Raw genomic sequence first — 20200 nt, 5'->3', positions numbered from 1 at the left:
TTATTATTTTTCGCATTAAAATGGTCCTTTAACGAAAGAGCTTGGCGGAATGGATGGCGTATGCATAATACTTTTTTCCAATATTAATCTTCTTATATTGAAAACTCTGGAATTGAAAATATGATTGGCTTATATTTAATAATTGTATTTTTTATAAAAATGAAAAGCATCTTCTTAAGTTTGATGGATAAGTACGTATGAAATAAGATATTTTTGATGAGTTCCTAATTAAATGCCATAAAATTAGGGAATACAAGTAAAAAAGCTGTAAGCTCGGCTGGGCCGAAATTTGAATACTCTCCACCATTTGGAAGGAATTTGGCAATTTTCAAAAAAATAAAATCCGTTAAAAATTCTATTAAAATCTTAAAAATACCATTACAATATTCAAATGCGAAACTTGAAAAAAAAATAGGTGAATAATATATCTAAAATCATCAAAATACCGAATATAGGGAGGTACCGTTACATGAGGGTTATACGAGGACCTGCACAGACAATTTTCTGCCTTAGGTTGTAGTGTCCATTACGGACTTCAAATACCAAATTTGTAATAATTCCGGTGAATAATGTCCCCAAAATCATCAAAATGCCGAATATCGGGAGGTACCGTTACATGAGGGCTATACGAAGACATAGACCTGTACAGACAATTTTCTGTCACAGACTGTAATATCCATTACGAACTTCAAATACCACATTTGAGACAATTGCGGTGAATAATGGAACCTATACGAAGGCGTGGACCTGCACGGACATTTTTCTGTCATAGGCTGTAGCATTCATTACGAACTTCAAATACCAAATTTGAAACATTTCCGGTGAATAATTTCGCTTAAATCACCAAAATACCGAAAATAGGGGCGTACATTTTATGGGGGCTAAACCAAAACGAGGACCTACATGACCCATTTGCAAAGTCCGGCAGACATAATATACATTTGAGTAAAATTTTATCAATCAACTTCATTTCGTTCGGAAGCTAGAGTGATTTCCACAGACGGACGGACATCGCTAAATCGACATACGCTGATCAAGAATATAAATACTTGGTGGGGTCTAAAATGTATATTTCGTAGTGTTACAAATGGAATAAAAACCTTAATATATCCTCCATACTATGGTGGAGGGTATAACAAGTAAGAAGAGCCTAAAATTTGAGAAAGCCTCTAACATACTTTATAATTGAAACGGTCGGCTTGAAAATTTCCAAAAACACCCCAAAACATAAAATTTACGTCCATTCAGAACAATATGTCAAGGATATTAAAACTGCCTAATGAGCTAAAACATTGACTTATATAGAAAAATTGTACTAGAAAGTGTTCAAGGTTCAAAAAAAAAAAAAAAAAAAACAAGTAAGCAAAGGCTACAGTCGAGCGGGGTCGACCGTTGAATACCCTACAACACTACAATAAACGATACAGTTTATATAGGCGAGATACTCGAAAGAATTCAACAAGATATTGTGACAAATAATAAAAGAAAACCATCAGGTTTAGTTCTCTAATTTTCGAATAATAGCAACATAAACTAATTTGCTCATTTCCAATTTATTGGTAGATGTTGCACTTAAATGGTCTTCCTAGATCTGGAACCAATATTTCCCAAAGACCCATAATCTCTCAGAAGTGGCAAAAGATTAACATTTATTATTGGTTTTTGACTGAAATACATCTATATGAGATACAGCCATTTGACTATATTCTTCAACGAAATAGTCAGAAGTGCGTCTTTCCTGTATTTGTGAATTCTCCAAAAAGTCACTGGAATGGACATTTTCGTATTTTGTCTACAAAAGTCGGCAAACTCCTTTACACATTGAATATTTTTGGATGGTCAGCCAAAACTGATTGGCTTTTGCAATGTCCGGTAACCCCCGTTCAAATGTGCCTAAGGATCGGGCGATAATTACGACCTGCCGACAATTTTGCAGTTTTTTTGGTCCATTTCAACCCCTAAATATATGGCGATCATCTCCAAAAAGAGTAGGCTTCTATTCTGACCCTCATTGTATCCCCATGCAAAATGATCGGGCCATAAATGCGATCTGTATATTATATTCTGATATCCTAACTACTTAGTTTTGTTAGCTGTAGAAATATTACCAAATGTTTAATTCAAAATGAAAATATGCCAAAAATATGACAAAATTAAAAAAATATGAGAAAATTTACAAAATTAATATTTTCATCTTTAGAGAGATATTTTTATGCGATTTTTTAGGCGTTTTTTCTTTTCTGCCAAGAGGCCATTCTGAATTAATGAGAACTGTCGAAATCAGTTCAGCCGTTCTCGACATAAAATAGATCTTTCAAGCATATCTTCTTTGATAGACATATATATCGCACATATTTTGCTATATATTCGATTTCTTGGATCTTAACATCAATGTAAAGATCAGAAGTAACCTTGTCATGGCTTTGTGATTTCGCCGGGGTTTAAAATATTGGCGGTTTAATGAAAAATTTTGAATTTTTTCAACAAAAAAGATGTGGTCTATTTTAGCCGCTAAATATTATCCGATGACCACCCAAATTGGTAGGCTTCTTCCCTGCCCTAAACTCTATCTATATGCGAAATTCCGCGTCGATTGGTCTATAATTGCGACCTGTATAGCTACTGCAAAATCCGACATTTTTTCAGTATTTGGTCCATTTCAACCCCTAAACATTTGGCGATCATCTCCAAAAGAAATAGGGTTCTATTCTGAAGTTTGAAGTTCGAAATCGATACTACAGCCTGAAACAGAAAATTGTCTGTGCAAGTCCACGTATTCGTATAGGCCCCATATATCAGTACCTCCTTATATTCGGTATGTTGGCGATTTTAGATACAATACTCACCGAAATTGTTTGAGATGTCGTATTTGAAGTTCATCATGGAAGCTACAGCCTGTGACAGAAAATTGTCTATGCAGGTCCAGGACTTCGTATAGCTTCTTTATAACGGTACCTTCCTATGTACGGTATTTTGATGATTTTGGCTACATTATTCACCGTTTATTTCAAGTTTCGAATTTGAATATGGTAATGGCTTGTGACAAACAACGCTATATTCGGTATTTTTAAAATGTTAACAGAATTTTTGGCGAAAGTTATCTCTTTCGAAAAATTTCAAATTCGTTCTAAATGGTGGAGGGTATTTAAAGTTGTGGTGTAAGCTCTTGTACTTTTTGGAATTTCAATGGCTTTACCTCCAGCTCATTTTTCAATGTTTGCCGAATGGAATATTGCGATATGTTCAGCTCACGAGCCATTTTTCGGCCACTGTGACGCGGGTTTCGATCAAGTCGTTTTTTTACTTTTCGAACCATTTCTGCTGATGTAGCTGTTTTCTTCCGTCCATTTCCTTGACGTCGGGCTGCGCTACCAGTATCACGGTAACGAGCGATGATACGAGACACAAAAGTTTTATTGCCATCTAAATGCTGGAGCGCTCTATCGATAGGCACTTTTGGGTTTCAAGCCAAATATAAAGAAATCCCACTATCACGTTTGAATTCCATCACGAATAACTTTTTTTTTTGGAAAATTCTCACCAAAATACTTTTGTACGATTGTAAACAATGTAATGAGCTGTAACTGGAATAATTTTAACAGCTGTCGGACGAGTGGCTTAGAAATGACAGCAGTTGGTTGCAGTTTTTTTCATTTCACACTTTATAGACAATTATCTGCTAAAAAAAAGGTGGTGCCTATTTGCGATCAATAAATACCAAGGAGATAGTTCCGTAGAAAAATCTTGATGAAATCGGAAAAATACTAAATGTCGGAAGGTGCCATTATATAAGGAATAATAGAAGATATGTACCGAAATATGTAGCTTTCTACGGGTTAAAATCATCCAAATACGGAATATCGCTGGCATATCGTTCCATAAGTCCCACATCAATCGTATTTGAATTGGTTAGACGTTTTGACACTGTTATCTTATCTTAGGTTTCGACTCGACAAACATTAGCGGTGTTTGTTTGTTCATCATATATTCTCAATAAAAAATCTATTTTGGGTGGAAAACTTTTTCTAGGTTTAAAGGTTTAAATTATGCCTATCGGGTTTTACAAAATACAACAATTTAGACTAATTCCATTATTTCCTTTTATTGTTTTAGACTTAAAATAATTTTAAGCATTACATTCAGTAGTAAATAGGATAAAGATATAAAAACCAAAATAATGCACAGCATACTGGCATAAACATCCAGATTATAATATTCCCATGTATTTAAATTTTGACCCAGATTTCGAAGGTGTTTTGCTCCCTTGTATTTAATGATGTGCTCGACCCAATAGACAGACTTTTCCAATGGGGTATTCTGCTGATCACGAAAAATTTCTGACTTCAGTTTGGCTTCGTTGCGATAGCGATTTGTAGCCAACAAATCATATAGAGCTTGACCCAATGCTTTCTCATTAAATTGTCGGCAAGTAAACGAAAGGCCATTGCCAATTTTCCTGATATTATCCACATAGTCATCATGTAGGCCATCATATCTGGGTATGCCCAGAATCGGCACACCATGGTAAATGCTGTCTATAATATGAAGATAATCTCCATGTGATATAAATAAACGGATATTTGGATGAGCTAGAACTGAGTGATGTGATAGATCTTGATGGAAGTAATGAACATTGCGAGGTATAAGCAAGGTATCCCAAGGTCCAAAGTTGCTGTTCCATAAGACCAACTGGGGATATCTCCCCAAGCCATTTAAAATTATTTGCATTACATGCTGGGGTAATATGGAATTTAATTTTACATATAGTACACCATGCTGGCTATTATCGAGCAATTGTTTTATATTCTCAGCAATGGGTTCCGCTTGTGTGGGTATATGCAGCCCAGCCACTTCAATCATATTTGGCACATACGGCCGAGGGGTTGTAATCGTATAATGATCATTTACCAAAACCAATGAAAAATTCTTTTGAGCCTCATCCAATCTCATTGTGGCATTGGGGAAATATTCATTATATAGACGTCTCTGAACTGGCATATATCGTAGAACAAAATACATCCAATCAAAGCTATAGACGATTACATTTAACCATCTGCGCCAGAAATCCATGTTTTGATTATATTTACGTAGCATTATCATACTGGGTATATACGATAGAGGTGTGGTGTTACCAACTAATTCATCGACCCAAATGATTCCACTCCAATATGACACAGCCACCATTGGCGCTCCAAAGTACTCGCCAAGGCCATAGAAGCCTTCCGAAAATGTTACATCTATAATAATTAAATCAAATGACTCGTTTGCCATCAGTTCTTGGAATTGCGCATCAACGATTACATTACGGCACATGTCATAGGATCTGCCATAGAAAATTTCTACTGTATCAAAATAGTTGCTGTTGATCTCATCCATGGTAAAGTTTTTAAATTCTGGAAACAAAAACCAAGTTGTTTTTAAGAAATTAATTAATATATTTTTTTTTTATTTATTTATACTTACCATCAAATAAATGTAGATTTTCTTCAACGACAACATCTCGAAAGTTATCCATGGGTTCCGTTTGGGGAAAATTATTCACCGATGTTATGTGATGCCCCCTTTTGGCCAACTCCCTTAATAATGGCTGTATAAATTCATATTGACTAGGTCCGGGAAAAGCCAAAATCGCCAGAATGCGTGCAGCATTTGTTGTTAACAGTAATTGACTACATAAAATCACTGCTAACAATATTAAGAGTGACATTTGTCTGATTAAGCATTTAAGCGGTCGACATAACGCTCCATAATTCAATCAAATACTGGCGCTTAATTTGTGATACTATTTGAAAGAGCTTAATCGACGTATAAATTTGCGAGACTTCTTATCAGTTGAAGATCATATAATTGTTGTGGTAACGATTTGTTTATATGACATATGATAAAAGGTTTGCGCTTACAGAGACAAGTACTCATTTAGATTACATGTCGGAGAGCACACCCGAAAATGTTAGGAGCGCCGAACCTTGTTTTCTGTCTTGATGCGTAGGTGTGTGATAAGACTGGGATTGTAAAATTCGCTAGATAGAATTCTGAATTTTGGAATGAGAGTCACTGATGGAGTGCAGAATAGATGTACTAAAGACAGCATAAACGGTGCCTGAACATAACCCCTACGGACCGGTTTGTTTGGTCATAACCCCCACAATAATGTGGGATTTATTTCCGCTTCCAAAACGAAAATACTTCCCATGGGGAAGTGAAAAAAAAAACCAGTAAAAAACATTTAAGTTCGGCCGGGCCGAACTTTGAATACCCTCCACCATTTGGCACAAATTTGGCATTTTTCAAAAAAAAAAAAAAAATCCATTAAAAATTCTGTTAAAATCTTAAAAATACCGAATGTAGCCATATATTAGGGGCTGTATGACGACGTGGACCTGCATAGGCAAATTTTGTCACAAGCTATTACAATATTCAAATGCGAAACTTGAAAAAAATCTGTTTATAATGTAGCTAAAATCATCAAAATACTGAATATCGGGGGTACTGTTATATGGGGGCTATACGAAGACGTGGACCTACATGGCCCATTTTCAATACCAAAAGTCCTGCAGACATAATACACATGTGAGTAAAATTTTATCAACCTACTTCATTTCGTTCGGAAGCTAGAGTGATTTCCACAGACGGACGGACAATGATAAATCGACATAGAATCTTATGCTGATCAAGAATATGTATACTTTGTGGGGTCTAAAATGTATATTTCGAGGTGTTACAAACGGAATGACAAACTTAATATACCCTCCATACTATGGTGGAGGGTATAAAAAAGGCTTAAGGGCTATGCTTGGATTGACCTTAAATTCGTATACAAGGTAGGTATTTTAAACTGATTATGACAAAAATAAATAAGTGATCGTATGATTATGACTTTCAACGGGTTCTGGAGCAATGCAAGAAAATGTATTTTGTTGTACCGTAACTTTTGGAAAATCTCCTAAAAAGTTAAAAATGGACCTCTTATGGTGTATTAGGATCTACATAATACATTATGGCATATGCTTATGCCTTTCCAAAACATACCCAGAGGAGAAAATCTCAGGCCCCAGCCGAAGACTGGCAACTAACAAAAGTATAAAAAACTGTGGATCGCGTAGACGGTGTCGGACCTACCTCAGAGGACAAAATCTCAAGTCCCGGCCAAAGGCCGATAGATCTTGATGGAAGTAATTAACTTTGCAAGGTATAAGCAAAGAATCCCAAAGTTCGAATTTGCTGTTACATAAGACCAATTGGGGATATTTCCCAAAGCAATTTAAAATTATTTGCATTACATGCTGAGGTAATATGAAGGTAATGTTGGCAATTATTCAGCAATTGTTATACCCTCCACCTTAAAAAGCAGGGTATATTAACTTTGTCATTCCGTTTGTAACATCCATAAATATTCGTCGTAGACGCCATAAAGTATATATATTCATGATCAGCATAAAATTCTAAGTCAATTTAACGATGTCCGTCTGTCTGTCTGTCTCTCTGTTGAAATCACGATATAGCCTACATTATTTGACGTAGAGCTTCAAAATTTGGCAGAACAATTTGTGTTATGTCTAGGATGGTTGATATTGAAAATGACATTTTTTAGCGACATTATTTACCGGAATTGTTTCAAATTTTGTATTTGAAGTTCGTAACGGATACTACAGCCTACGATAGAAAATTGTTAGTGCCGGTCCACGTCTTCGTGTAATAGTACCTCCCTATATCCCCATATAATAGTACCTCCCTATATCCGGTATTTTGATAATTTTAGCTACATTATTCACCGATTTTTTCAAGTTTCGTATTTGAATATCATGATAAAAGTTGCCTATGCAGGTCTAAGTCGTCGCATTTTTAACGGATTTTATTTTTTGAAAATTGCCAAATTCGTTCCGAATGGTGGAGGGTATTTAAGGTTCAGCCTTTTTACTTGTTTTATATTCTCAGCATTGTCTTCAGGTTTTGTATAGGCAACCCAGCCACTTCAAACATGTTTGGAGCATACTATTTGCGTTTTGTCATGGAATAATGATCATTTTCAAAACAATGAAAAATTCTACTGAGCCTCATTGGAATTGGGAAAATACGGCTACTTAAAGTTATATACATAAATATTGTTGAGCCGGATTTTGTGTCCGAACGTTCGGGTCGAATAAACGGGTAATCCCATTATTATGAGTATTATGTGCGCTACTTTCAAGGAATTATAACCCAGTTTTTTTGGACATAATCCACACTGAATTATGGGGGTTAAGACCGAAAAAGCGATCATAATTCCAAAATTGTAATGGGCATTATGACACGACCGTACTAAACATCTCAAATGGTACCATTTGGTATATTATGAACGGATAAAGAAAATTTTGTATAAGAATTAAGGTTACATTTGTTACGTGAAGGTGGTTTCGGAAATATGTACTAAGTGTGCGAACTGTAGTAAGTGGTACTAAATTTGGAACAGTTTGATTTAGGTTGAATTTATATAGCTGCAATTACTAAATTCTGTATTGGGGTCCCTGTTGAAGGTAAAGGTGGTGGTTTTCGAAATGTGTACTGCAAGTGCATGGGAACAACTAAATGGCGCTATATTTGAAACAATTTGGTATTGAGTGAATAGATAGAATCTTGAAATCGCTGTTCATGTGTTCCTGGACATATAGATGTGGTTTCTGGTACTGGAGAGGAGTAATATAATTGTACGAAAAGTACTAAATTGTAATATATTTGGTATTGGTTAGAGGGATATATATAAAATTCTGAACTTTTATGCTTATATTGCTTATAGTATCTGTGTTTGAGATTTGGCGTAGTTTCGAAATGTGTCATATATTTGTACGAAAATACCTAGGTGGTACTACATTAGGAATATAGGGGAGTACTGTTATATGGGGGATATACGATATTGTGGACCTATATAGACAATTCCGTTTCAGGGGTAAAGTGCTCACAAAGAACTCCGTGTGTGGATTTTCAGACAATACGATTGGAAAATGGGGCTAGAATCATCAAAATACCGAATATCGCGGGATACCGTTATATGGGGGCTATACATAATCGTTAACCTATATAGAAAATTCTCTGTCGGGGGGTAAAGTGCTCACAAAGAACCCCTTGTGTACAAAGAATCCCTTGTGACCATTCCGTTGAAAAATATGGCTAAAAACATCAAAATACCGAATATCGGGGGTACCGTTATATAAGGGCTATACGATAACGTGGACCTATATAGATAATTCTCTGTCGAGGCATAAAGTACCCACAAGGAACTCATTGTGTGGATTTTCAGACAATTCCGATAAAAAATGTGGGTAAAATCATAAAAATACCGAATATCGGGGGGTACCGTTATATGGGGGATATACGATACCGTTAACCTATATAGATAATTCTCTGTCGAGGTATAAAGTACCCACAAGGAACTCCTTGTGTGGATTTTCATACAATTCCGTTGAAAAATGTGGGTAAAATCATCAAAATACCGAATATCGGGGGGTACCGTTATATGGGGGATATACGATATCGTGGACCTGTATAGACAATTCTCTCTCAGGGGGTAAAGTACTCACAAGGAAGTACTTGTGTGGATTTTAAGACAATTCCATTGAAAAATGTGGCTAACATCATTAAAATACCGAATATCGGGGGGTACAGTTATATGGGGGATATACGATATCGTGGACCTATATAGATAATTCTCTGCCGAGGTATAAAGTACCCACAAGGAACTCCTTGTGTGGATTTTCAGACAATTCCGTTGAAAAATGTGGCTAAAATCATAAAAATACCGAATATCGGGGGTACCGTTATATGGGGGCTATACGATATCGTGGACCGATATACCCCATCTTCGAACTTGACCTGCCTGCAGACAAAAGAGAGATCTGTTTTAGCTTCCTATCTTAATTCGTTTAGACTGTAGCGTGATTACAACAGACGGACAGACTGAATGACAGGGCTAAATCGTCTTAGAATTTTACGCTGATCAAGAATATATATATTCTTTGTTGGGTCTAAAATGATTATTTCGATGAGTTACAAACGGAATGACGAACTTAATATACCCTCCATACCTTTTTTGGTGGAGGGTATAAAAATAAATAAATGTGTTTCGTACCATCGCTCGTTACCGTGATACTGGTAGCGTAGCCCGAAGTCAAGGAAGTGGGCGGAAGAAAACTGCAACATCAGCAAAAATTGTTCGTAAACTAAAGAAGCGACTTAATCGAAACCCGCTTCGCAGTGGCCGAAAAATAGCTCGTGTGCTGAACATATCGAAATATTCCATTCGGCAAATATTAAAAAATCAGCTCGGGGTAAAGCCATTGAAATTCCAAAAAAGTGCAAGAACTTACACCGCAACAGAAAAAAAAAATAGTCTCAAAGGAGCTAAAGAGTTGCTTCACTTGGCCGAAAGTGTTGAACTGCCGAATTTGGTTTTCTCCAATCAGAAAACATTCGTTGTCCAGTAGTTTGTAAACAAACAATATGATCGTGATGACTTGCCAAAGACGTCAGCTGAAAATGTGTACCATCGGTTGGCCATCAAAACTCAAGCACCGGCCATGATGATGGTGTGGCCGCCATAACAGCCGATGGTCGCTCTCCGCTCGTATTAATCGACCGAATTAATGCGGAATATTATCCCGAAAATATTCTGGAGGTTGTATTAAAGCTTGGGCACGCAAACATTTTGGCCACAGACCTTGGACAGTCTAACAGGGCTCAGCGCCATCGAAGTCAGCACGCGCCACCCAAAAATGGTTACAAAATGAGGTTCCTCGCTTCATTTTCAGCGCACAAAGGCCACCAAAATCTCCGAATATACGATCACCTCTAGCAAGCGCTTCGTCGGGAATGGGCCAAAATACCACAGAGCAACATTCGGGCAGGTGATCAATTAGAAAAAGGTGACCAATTAGAAAAAACCTAAACTTAACTTAAACCGTTTGACTTTGTTGCCGTTTTTTTATCTCACCCTGTATTTCCAAAAGACTACCTTCAGAAATGCAAACCCTTGATCATAAAAAAATATTACAAATTGCCGTTGGAAAATAAATTTTTGTTAATTTCTCATGACGACAAAATACACTCTTCCTCATTCCTTTCATAAAATTTCGTGTATGTGAAACATATTCGCAGATATATATTCTACTTCCATAAATGTATACATTTATAAAACGTAACTTTCGTTATGACAAAATGAAACCAAGAAATAATTCCATTATTTTTCCTTTATTGTTTAATACTAAAGATAAATTTCAGAGTTACATTTAATAACAAATATGAAAAAAATATAAAAGCCAAAATAATGCACAGCATACTGGCATAAACATCCAGATTATAAAATTCCCAGATATTTAAATTTTGACCCAGATTTCGAAGATGTTTTGCTCCTTTGTAGCGAATGACATGTTCGATCCAATATACAGCTTTCTCCATTGGTGTATTCTGCTGATTCCGAAATATTTGCGACTTGAGTTTAGCTTCGTTGCGATACTGATTTGTAGACAGCAAATCGTTTAAAGCTTGACCCAATGATTTGTCATTAAATTGTCTCAATGACAGTGAAAGACCATTGCCAATTTTCTTGATATTATCCACATAGTCATCATTTTGGCCATCGTATCGAGGGATACCCAAAATGGGTATGCCATAGTAAATGCTGTTGATAATATTGAGATAATCCCCATGTGATATGAATAAATAGATATTGGGATGAGATAGCACCGAGTGGTGTGAAAGATCTTTCAAGAAGTGGACATTGCGTGGAATACGCAGAGTATCCCAAGGTTGAAACTTGCTGTTCCACAAAACCAATTGTTGACATTTTCCCATGCGATTCAACAGCAACTGGACTATGTGTTCCGGTAGTACAGATCTTAATTCCACATATATTACACCTTGGGGGTTATTGTCTAGCAGTTGTTTTATATTCCCAGCAATGGGTTCCGATTGTGTGGGTATATGCAACCCAGCAACTTCAATCATGTTTGGAACGTACGGCCGAGGGGTTGTAATGGTATAGTGGTCATTTAACAAAACCAATGAAAAATTCCTTTGGGCCTCAATCAATGACATTGTGGCATTGGGAAATTGTTCATTATATAGTCGACTATGTATTGGAATGTAACGTAAATAGTAGAATATCCATTCCGAAATAAAAACGATAACATTTACCCATCTTGTCCAAAAATTCATGTTCTGATTATATTTCCTCAGCATAATCATATTTGGTATATACGAGAGAGGTGTGGTGTTTCCAACTAATTCCTCGATGGATGTCATTGTACTCCAATAGGATATGGCTACCATTGGTGCTCCGAAATGCTCCCCAAGACCATAGAATGCCTCGGTAAATGCTACATCCAAAATAATCAAATCAAATGTTTCCAGTGTCAGTAGGTTTTTAAATTTTTCATCGTTGAATATATTGAATGCCATTTCGTAGGATTTGCCATAGAAAACTTCCATGGTATTGAAGTAGTTGCTGTTTATGTCGGCCGTGGTAAAATTTTTAAAATCTAAATAAAACATTAAAAAAAGTTTGAATTAAGAACTGTTTCTCTAAAATGATACGTATGTGAAAGCCAACGAAAAACACAATTCTTAAAATGATTTTAAATTACTTTAAAAAAGCGAACATTTTAAAACATATTTTGGAATTGTATTTTTCTTTGGCAAAATCGTCAATCAGAGACGAACGCTGCATAAAAAAATATACAACTTACCATCAAATAAATGTAAATTTTCTTCAACAACAACATCTCGAAAATTATCCATGGGTTCCTTTTGAGGAAAATTATTTACCGATGTTATGTGATGGCCCCTGCTGGCCAATTCCCGCAACAATGGTTGCATGAATTCATATTGACTTTTTCCGGGGAATGCTAAAATCGACAAAATACGTGCAGCATTCGTTGTTAACAGTAATTGAGCCCATAAAATCACCATAAACAATGCAGTGATATACATTTGTAGGATTTAATATTTGAGACGTCGGCATAACTTTTCGTAGCACAACCAAACACTGCCGCTTTGTTTGTGATACTATTTCGAATAATTCAATTGGCGAACAAAATTGCTAGACGTTTTCTTATCTCGCGTAGACCATATATTTGTTGGGCTAATTGTGTGTTAATTTGTGGGAAGATAAAAGTCGGTCGATAACACAGATAGGTTGCCACAAAGTTACGATTAATGGTGGCCAAATTCAAAAATTAAAATAATAAATATTTATTTATTTTAATATTTAAATATTTATATTGTAATGACATTTAATTCCTTAAGGAAAATAAGTTTCATTCAATATGAATCATAAACATGGGCATATACCATGGTAAACTTAGATTTTAAGGCCGAACCATTTTATATAATGCATATTTTCAGTATCTATTGGCAGATTTATTTTCATTATCAGATTTAATTAAAATTTATTCATGAAATATACTCATTTTGAAAAAATGAAATCAAAATAACTTTAAAATCCCGAATATTTTAAAATTTTTCGAATACTTTAAAATTCCGAATATTAATTGCCACCTTTGTACATGACAATATGTAAACTTAGAACCCGTGACATTTACTAACCTCTAATACAAAGTCTGAGATAATTATTTTGAAAAATGTATCAAAATACCGAATATCTGTAGGTGCTCTTATATGGGGGCTATACGAAGATCTGGATCTGTACAGGAAATGTTCTGTCGTAGGATACGTAATTCCAGTGAAAAGTGTGGCCAAAATCATCATAATACTGAAAATAGGAATGTAATCTTAAATGTGGGCAGGAAATTCCAATATTTGAAAAAAAATCTTCGAAGTGAGTTTTTTCAGACTATTTGATTAAAAATGTGTTTAAGTCCTTCAAGATATACAAAATCGAAAGATTCAATAATAAGAGATGATTGGCAAAACATGAAACTTTTATAATCGCATTTTTGAAAGAGGACTTTCTATCAACTATCGCTTAGTTCCAAAAATTAAAGTTAAGTTAAAATAGCGTTCGAAAAGTAAAGAGAGAGACTTGATCGAAGCCCGCGTTGCAGTGGCCGAAAAATGGCTCATGAGCTGAATATATCGCAATATTCCATTCGACAAATATTGAAAAATGAGCCATTGAAATTCCAAAAAGTGTAACAACTTACACCGCAACCGAAAGAAAATAGACTCAAAAGAGCTAAAGACTGCGGAATTTGGTTTTCTCCGATGAAAAACATTCGTTGTCCACAGTTTATAAGCAAGGAAAATGATCGTGTTTACTTGCCAAAGAGGTCAGCGGAAAATGTGCACCTTCGGTTGGCCACAAAAACTCAAGCGCCGATCATGGTGATGGTGATTGGCCGCCATAACAGCCGACGGTCACTCTCCGCTCGTATTAATCGACCGTGGCATCAGAATAAATGTCGAATATTATCGCGAAAATACTCTGGAGGGTGTATTAAAGCCTTGGGCACGCAAACATTTTGGCCGACGACCTTGGACATTCCAACAGCACCATTCCAGCACGCGCCACCCAAGAATGGTTACAAAAGAGGTTCCTCGCTTCATTTCCAGCGCGCAATGGCCACCAAAATCTCCGGATACCAATCCGTTGAAGTATTGTGTCTGAAGTATTTTGGAAAGCATAGTTGGCACTAAAAAATACCAAAGTGTCGATCACCTCAAGCAAGCGTTTCGCCGGTAATGGGTCAAAATACCGCAGAGCAATATTCGGGCAGCGTTTGACGGTTTCATTGGCCGTTTGAAGGCCATAATTCGTTCCAAAGGTGACAAATTCGAACAAATCTAAACTTATTCTAAAATTTCATTCTATTTCCGAATTTGTTTGCTTTAATTCAATAAAATTTAAAGAAAAATAAATGTACAAATTATGCAGTTTGACTTTATTGATTTTTTTTGTCTCACACTGTATAGGGTATTACAGGGTTGCCCATATTCGACGGACCCATCTGGCAACGCCATAACTTTTGACAGAGATGTCACATCGCTTAATGACATACCGCGTTTGAAGCGTCAGTCCAAGCAGATTTCTACCATGAACCAATACACGCCATGCGAGCGCTCTGAAATTTACATTCAACAGAAGAAGTCAATTGTGAAAACTCAACGTGCTTTTAAAACATTAAAAAATGTGAGAAGTGCGCCTTCTAAGAACACCATTAAGCGTTTATACGAAATGGTAAGGCTCTTTCTAATCCGAAGAGGCCATATAAAAGTCGACCAAGGCGATCGGCCGAGAATGTTGAGAGGTCCCCAAGAACATCCCAAAAACGCCGTTCTCAGTAGTTGGGCATGGCTCGGTCCACTTTACAACGGATTATTCGCATTGATTTGCATTTGTTCCCATACAAAATTCAATTGACGCAAAGAATGTTGCCTGCGGACGAGCCTCGTCGATTGGAATGGGCCCAAAGGTCCGTCGAATATGGGCAACCCTGTATATGAACTCAACTTCACAAAATTTTGCAAGGATAGATCATCATAATATCTAAAACTTGGAAGTGCTGTTGTACTGTTGTTGTTAAAAAAAAGCAGGGAGAAATTCTCGCAGCTCAGAACGCAAAATGTCACGTTTCTCATTATTGTGTTTAAAATTGTCTCGAACACTTCAAAATACCGGAAATTAGAAGGTGCAATAATATGGGTCCTATACCAACTACTGGAACAATCCTGAACAATTTTTGCATAAAAAAAATATAATATCCACTCAGAACTCTAAATGTCAATTGTTTTCAAAACATTCAAAATAACGAAAATTATGAAGGAACGCTATATAAGGGTCATACCGAAACGTTGACCAATATGTCCCTTTTTTATTACCAAAATTTTATAGGGATAGAATGCTTTCCTGAATTAATGTCTGTTTTTTGAGGACTTCACCACACTGCGCGATGAAGTCAGAAATGCCAATTGAAACCATTTTGGAGGGTTTCAGAAATATCTAAAAATGTACCATTTCGGAGTTTGTTACATCGGTGCCCTCTCCTTCTCTCTCTCTCTCTCTCTCTCTCTCTCTCTCTCTCTCTCTCTGGCTGTAAATCGTGTTTGGTTTCCGTGATAATGTCACCCTTTAATTGCCCCCATTACCCAAACACACAATAATCATCTCAACAATTTTTAATCATTTTTATATTTTCTACGATACGCTTTTCTCACAACCTTTCCACAGAAATACACAATCATGTAGAAAATAGCCAATACTGTCAATACCACCAAACAAAGAATCAACCAAACATCAAGATTATAAAATTGCCATGAATTTAAATTTTGTCTCAAATTACGGAGATGAGCAGCTCCATTGTGCCTCAGAACGTACTCTATTCCAAAAATAGCTCTCTGCATTGGTGTATTTTGTTGATCACGTAATTGCAGAGACTTGATTTTTGCTAATTTTGTATAGTTTTCATTCTGCAGGAGTTCCACTACACTCCAGTATATGTGATTATCCTTCAGGGAATTTGGTCCGAGTTTTACTGAAATTCCAGTTTTTATTTTCTCTACAGCATCAAAAAATTCTCCTGGTTTCCCATAGATATTCCTGAGACCTAATATGGTAAGACCATAATGGATACTCTCAATGACACTTAGAAAACCGGCTTCGGATATCAGCAATTTACACTTGGGATGTTCAAGTACGGCATAATGAGATATCTTTGGGTAAAATTTCACATTTCGTGGTATCCGTAGTTTGGCAGAGGGAGAATGATTGGTATTCCAAACAATTGTGTGATTAAGCATTTGGAATTGTTGCAAAATTCTTTGCATCACATTATCGGGGTATGGATTCCCTATGGCAACGTAAATAAATCCTTGGCTGGTGGCATTTAGTATTTTCCCAACATGCTGAGGTAAGGGTTTCGGTTTCTCGGGAATATGTAAACCTGCAACATCCAGCATATTTGGAACATACGGTTTCGGAGAACTTATTGCAGGATGATCATTTAGCAATACTAGGGCAAATTTCTTTTGGATCTCTTCAACGGATTTTGTGGCATTGGGAAAATGACGCCCATAGAACTTTTCATTCATTGGCATATATTCACAATGATAATATATTGAGACTAAAACAAAGCCCAATGTGTAAACATCTTTGCCAAAATGTCATGTTTTCATCGTAGCGATGGGCCATGGCCAAATTTGCCACATAAGAAAGTGGTGCAGAATTGCCCATTAATCCATCAATGGAGACGGTGGAACCAATTGTTGAGACACCCACAACTGGTGCATCAAAATGTTGCACCAGTCCATAAAGTGATTCACAAAATATGAAATCCAAGAGAATTACATCGAATCTCTCATTCTGCATTATGTGGCGGATCATTGAATTCTTCAGAATATTGGTGGCGATTTCATAGCCATTGGTAAAAATTTTCCCATTGGTATCAAAATTTTCCTTGTCAAAAGGTTTATTGGTGGCATGTTGCAATGCTGAAAAATATATATTTTTTCTCTTTTACTTTCTTGACCCGTTTGACCTATTGTTCCTTACCTTCATACAAATACTTATTCTCACTTACTACAATGGAGCGCAAATTTCCGTGTTTTACATTTTGTTCGAAGTTGGTTATGGATGTAACGTAATGTCCACGCTCAGCCAACTGTTCGAGCAGGGGTTCGATGAAAACATATTGCGAAGGTCCTTGATGACCAAATATTGACAAGATTCTAGCTGCCTGCACCCGCTGTCCTACAGCTATCGCCAAAAGCACAAACGCTACTGCATTGTAAAACATTTTCAATATGAAACAATACGAACTAAATTTAATAAAGCACCACGTAGAATATCAATTCAATAATACTTCAATACTTTTATCAGTTGATGTTGTTGTAAAGTGTCACCGTGTTGTTTTTTTTTTACAAAGTTTGTTGTTAAAACGATAGTTCGGCTTTATTGTTTGATAACAATCCAAACTTATCAAATGCTTATCTTAATTGTTTGTTCTTGTTATTATCATGACTAAGTAATTTTGGTGATAAGCCAACGTTGGAAAATAAAACGTGCTTCATTGTTTTGTTTATAAACAAATCAAAGGGAAAAATTTGCAATTAACAAATGCTGGAGCGCAAAACTAATATTTTTTTTCAATACTATAAAGAGCGAATGACTGATTGAAAGCTATAAATGAAACGACGAAAGGGGACTTAAGTTCCACCACGATCGACGATATTTTTATATCATTGAACATAAAAGGAAGCATTCGAAATATTGATGGTATTCAATGAAGATATTCAAAATACTAAATATCGGGTTGTATCATTACATATATGGGAACTATATTGACCCGTAAGGAGTGGGCAAAAGACGGGCGGGAAGAATGTATGGCACGCATGCGCACATTAATCTTTAGATCGATTGAACTTTAAAAATCGGATGGAATTAATATATAGGAGCTATATCTTCATCTGAAAAGATTTCCAAAAAAATTAACGGATTAAGTTTTATAACATACACCACTATGTGTTGGTGGTATTATATGTTTGATTGGGCCATAAATTATGTAACACCTCAAAATATTGGGCCAAGATATAGATCTTCCTATGTTGCCAAGCGGAGTGGATCTAGCAATGTACGTTCTTTCGTCCGTCTGTCCATGTAAATTGTAATCAGACTACAGGTTGCATTTATGGCCCGATTCTCGCGAAATTTTGCATGGAGGTGGGGTTAATAACAGAACAGAAGCCTATTGATTGAAATGGATTAAAACCAGAAAATTTTCTATACTTCTTTTGAAGTTACCCTAGAGGTCACAATTATAGACCAATCGACTCGGAATTGTGTATGGGGCTAGAGTTTTGGATGCTCATCGAATAATTTTTAGCGGGAGAAATACATCATAACTTTTACATAAAAACCAGTAAAGAAAGTCTCAAAGTCGGGCGGGACCGACTTTATGATACCCTACACCACTTTGCTAATTTAGTAGAGCTTCGCATAACAATTAAAAGTTTTTATGGTAGAATTCAATCATACACGCTATGATTATAATTATAATTTAAAGTTCAAAGGACTAAATATGCCGAAGCATTTGTATTTTTTAAATTCGGACTTGAATTTCCCATTTGGTGCACAATTAATTTGAAATCGGATAAAAATATATATGGGAGCTATATCCAAATCTGAACCGATCTCGATAAAATTTGGCAAAGATATTTCTGAGCTGTATTTGATATATTTCCCTGAATATCGTTGTTACGGAGTGCATATTACGGTTGTGGGTAACAAATATGACAAATCGGATGAACATAATATATGGGAGCTATAGCTATATCTGAACCGATCATTCACCAAATTTGATACACTAGCTTTTAGACTCATTTCGGTCGTAAGTGCCGAATTTCATCCAAGGTAAATCGGACGAAGTTATATATAGGAGCTATATCAAACACTGAACCGATCTCGATAAAATTTAGTAAACGTATTTCTGAGCTGTATTTTATATATTTCCCCAAATATTGTTGTTACAAAGTGCATATTACGGCTGCGGAGGACAAAAATAACAAATCGGATGAACAATATATATGGGAGCTATGACTATATCTGAACCGATTTCGATTAAATTTGGCATACTTATTTTCAGGTCCAATCTGACCGTGCAAAATTCTATACTATTCGGACGGATATTACACATTTGGTGCACAATAAAAAGCAAATCGGGCGAAGATATATATGGGATCTATATCTAAATTTTAATCGATTATCTCCAATTTCAATAGGGTTCGTCCTTGGGCCAAACAAATGATTTGTGCAAAATTGCATCTGGATAGGGCAGTAATTGAGAACTGTACTTTGGTTACAAAAATACATGGACAGACGGACAGACGGACGGACGGACATGCATAAATCGACTCAGAATGTGATTCTATGCAGATCATCAAAAGGAACTATGGGTCTATCTCGTTTCCTTTTGCCATAATACCCTGACCACCTTGTGGTGCAGGGTATAAATATGGAAATGTCCATTGAACCGGAAATATTTTTAATTCAAGCGAAATCACAAATACACGAAAGGGTCACTTCTGTATCATTGATGCTCACATTTAAAATGTCGCATATATAGCAAAATATATACAATCTTATATATCAAAGAAAGGGGTGTTAGTTAGACCGCATATAACTCAAGATCGGTGGGACGGATTTTGACAGATCCCATCAATTCAGAATGGACTTTTGGCAGAAATTGATAAATTCTAGAAAAATCACAAAAATATGTTT

General features: G+C 36.1%; 5 protein-coding genes across 6 annotated transcripts in view; 1 reads left to right on the top strand and 4 right to left on the bottom strand.

The window, feature by feature from the left end:
• LOC101895019 (semaphorin-2A) overlaps window positions 1–20200 on the top strand; it is a 308952-nt gene that overhangs the window by 46604 nt on the left and 242148 nt on the right. The window lies entirely within an intron of this gene.
• On the bottom strand, window positions 4092–6164 carry LOC101890612 (UDP-glycosyltransferase UGT4-like). The gene is made up of 2 exons (XM_005187999.4): window positions 5464–6164; window positions 4092–5393 (listed from the first exon to the last, which is right to left on the bottom strand). Exons 1-2 carry the CDS (start codon window positions 5705–5707, stop codon window positions 4102–4104), a joined length of 1536 nt encoding a protein of 511 aa, XP_005188056.3. The 5' UTR covers window positions 5708–6164; the 3' UTR covers window positions 4092–4101.
• On the bottom strand, window positions 11174–13244 carry LOC101890444 (UDP-glycosyltransferase UGT4-like). The gene is made up of 2 exons (XM_011296073.3): window positions 12717–13244; window positions 11174–12509 (listed from the first exon to the last, which is right to left on the bottom strand). Exons 1-2 carry the CDS (start codon window positions 12958–12960, stop codon window positions 11221–11223), a joined length of 1533 nt encoding a protein of 510 aa, XP_011294375.1. The 5' UTR covers window positions 12961–13244; the 3' UTR covers window positions 11174–11220.
• On the bottom strand, window positions 16105–17016 carry LOC131801425 (UDP-glycosyltransferase UGT4-like). The gene has a single exon (XM_059120194.1). It carries the CDS (start codon window positions 17014–17016, stop codon window positions 16105–16107), a length of 912 nt encoding a protein of 303 aa, XP_058976177.1.
• Window positions 17013–17720, bottom strand: LOC101890269 (UDP-glycosyltransferase UGT4). The gene is made up of 2 exons (XM_011296075.3): window positions 17477–17720; window positions 17013–17415 (listed from the first exon to the last, which is right to left on the bottom strand). The coding sequence occupies exons 1-2, from the start codon at window positions 17718–17720 to the stop codon at window positions 17027–17029; spliced, it is 633 nt and encodes a 210-aa protein (XP_011294377.3). The 3' UTR covers window positions 17013–17026.

The sequence above is a fragment of the Musca domestica genome, unplaced genomic scaffold (genome assembly GCF_030504385.1).
Source record: "Musca domestica strain aabys unplaced genomic scaffold, Musca_domestica.polishedcontigs.V.1.1 16, whole genome shotgun sequence".
NCBI classification, from domain to species: Eukaryota; Metazoa; Arthropoda; class Insecta; order Diptera; family Muscidae; genus Musca; species Musca domestica.
The sequence above is the reverse complement of the archived record's forward strand: the minus strand, read 5'-3'. Positions and strand labels throughout refer to the sequence as shown.

What these genes read in the sequence shown, in the direction of transcription:
- LOC101890612 (XM_005187999.4), bottom strand. Translation starts at nt 5,707, where the DNA reads ATGTCACTCTTAATATTGTTAGCAGTGATTTTATGTAGTCAATTACTG. An exon ending in AAATCTACATTTATTTGATG is followed by an intron (nt 5,394 to 5,463) that starts GTAAGTATAAAT and finishes TTTTGTTTCCAG; the next exon opens with AATTTAAAAACTTTACCATG.
- LOC101890444 (XM_011296073.3), bottom strand. Translation starts at nt 12,960, where the DNA reads ATGTATATCACTGCATTGTTTATGGTGATTTTATGGGCTCAATTACTG. An exon ending in AAATTTACATTTATTTGATG is followed by an intron (nt 12,510 to 12,716) that starts GTAAGTTGTATA and finishes TGTTTTATTTAG; the next exon opens with ATTTTAAAAATTTTACCACG.
- LOC131801425 (XM_059120194.1), bottom strand. Translation starts at nt 17,016, where the DNA reads ATGAATGAAAAGTTCTATGGGCGTCATTTTCCCAATGCCACAAAATCC.
- LOC101890269 (XM_011296075.3), bottom strand. Translation starts at nt 17,720, where the DNA reads ATGTTTTACAATGCAGTAGCGTTTGTGCTTTTGGCGATAGCTGTAGGA. An exon ending in GAATAAGTATTTGTATGAAG is followed by an intron (nt 17,416 to 17,476) that starts GTAAGGAACAAT and finishes TATATTTTTCAG; the next exon opens with CATTGCAACATGCCACCAAT.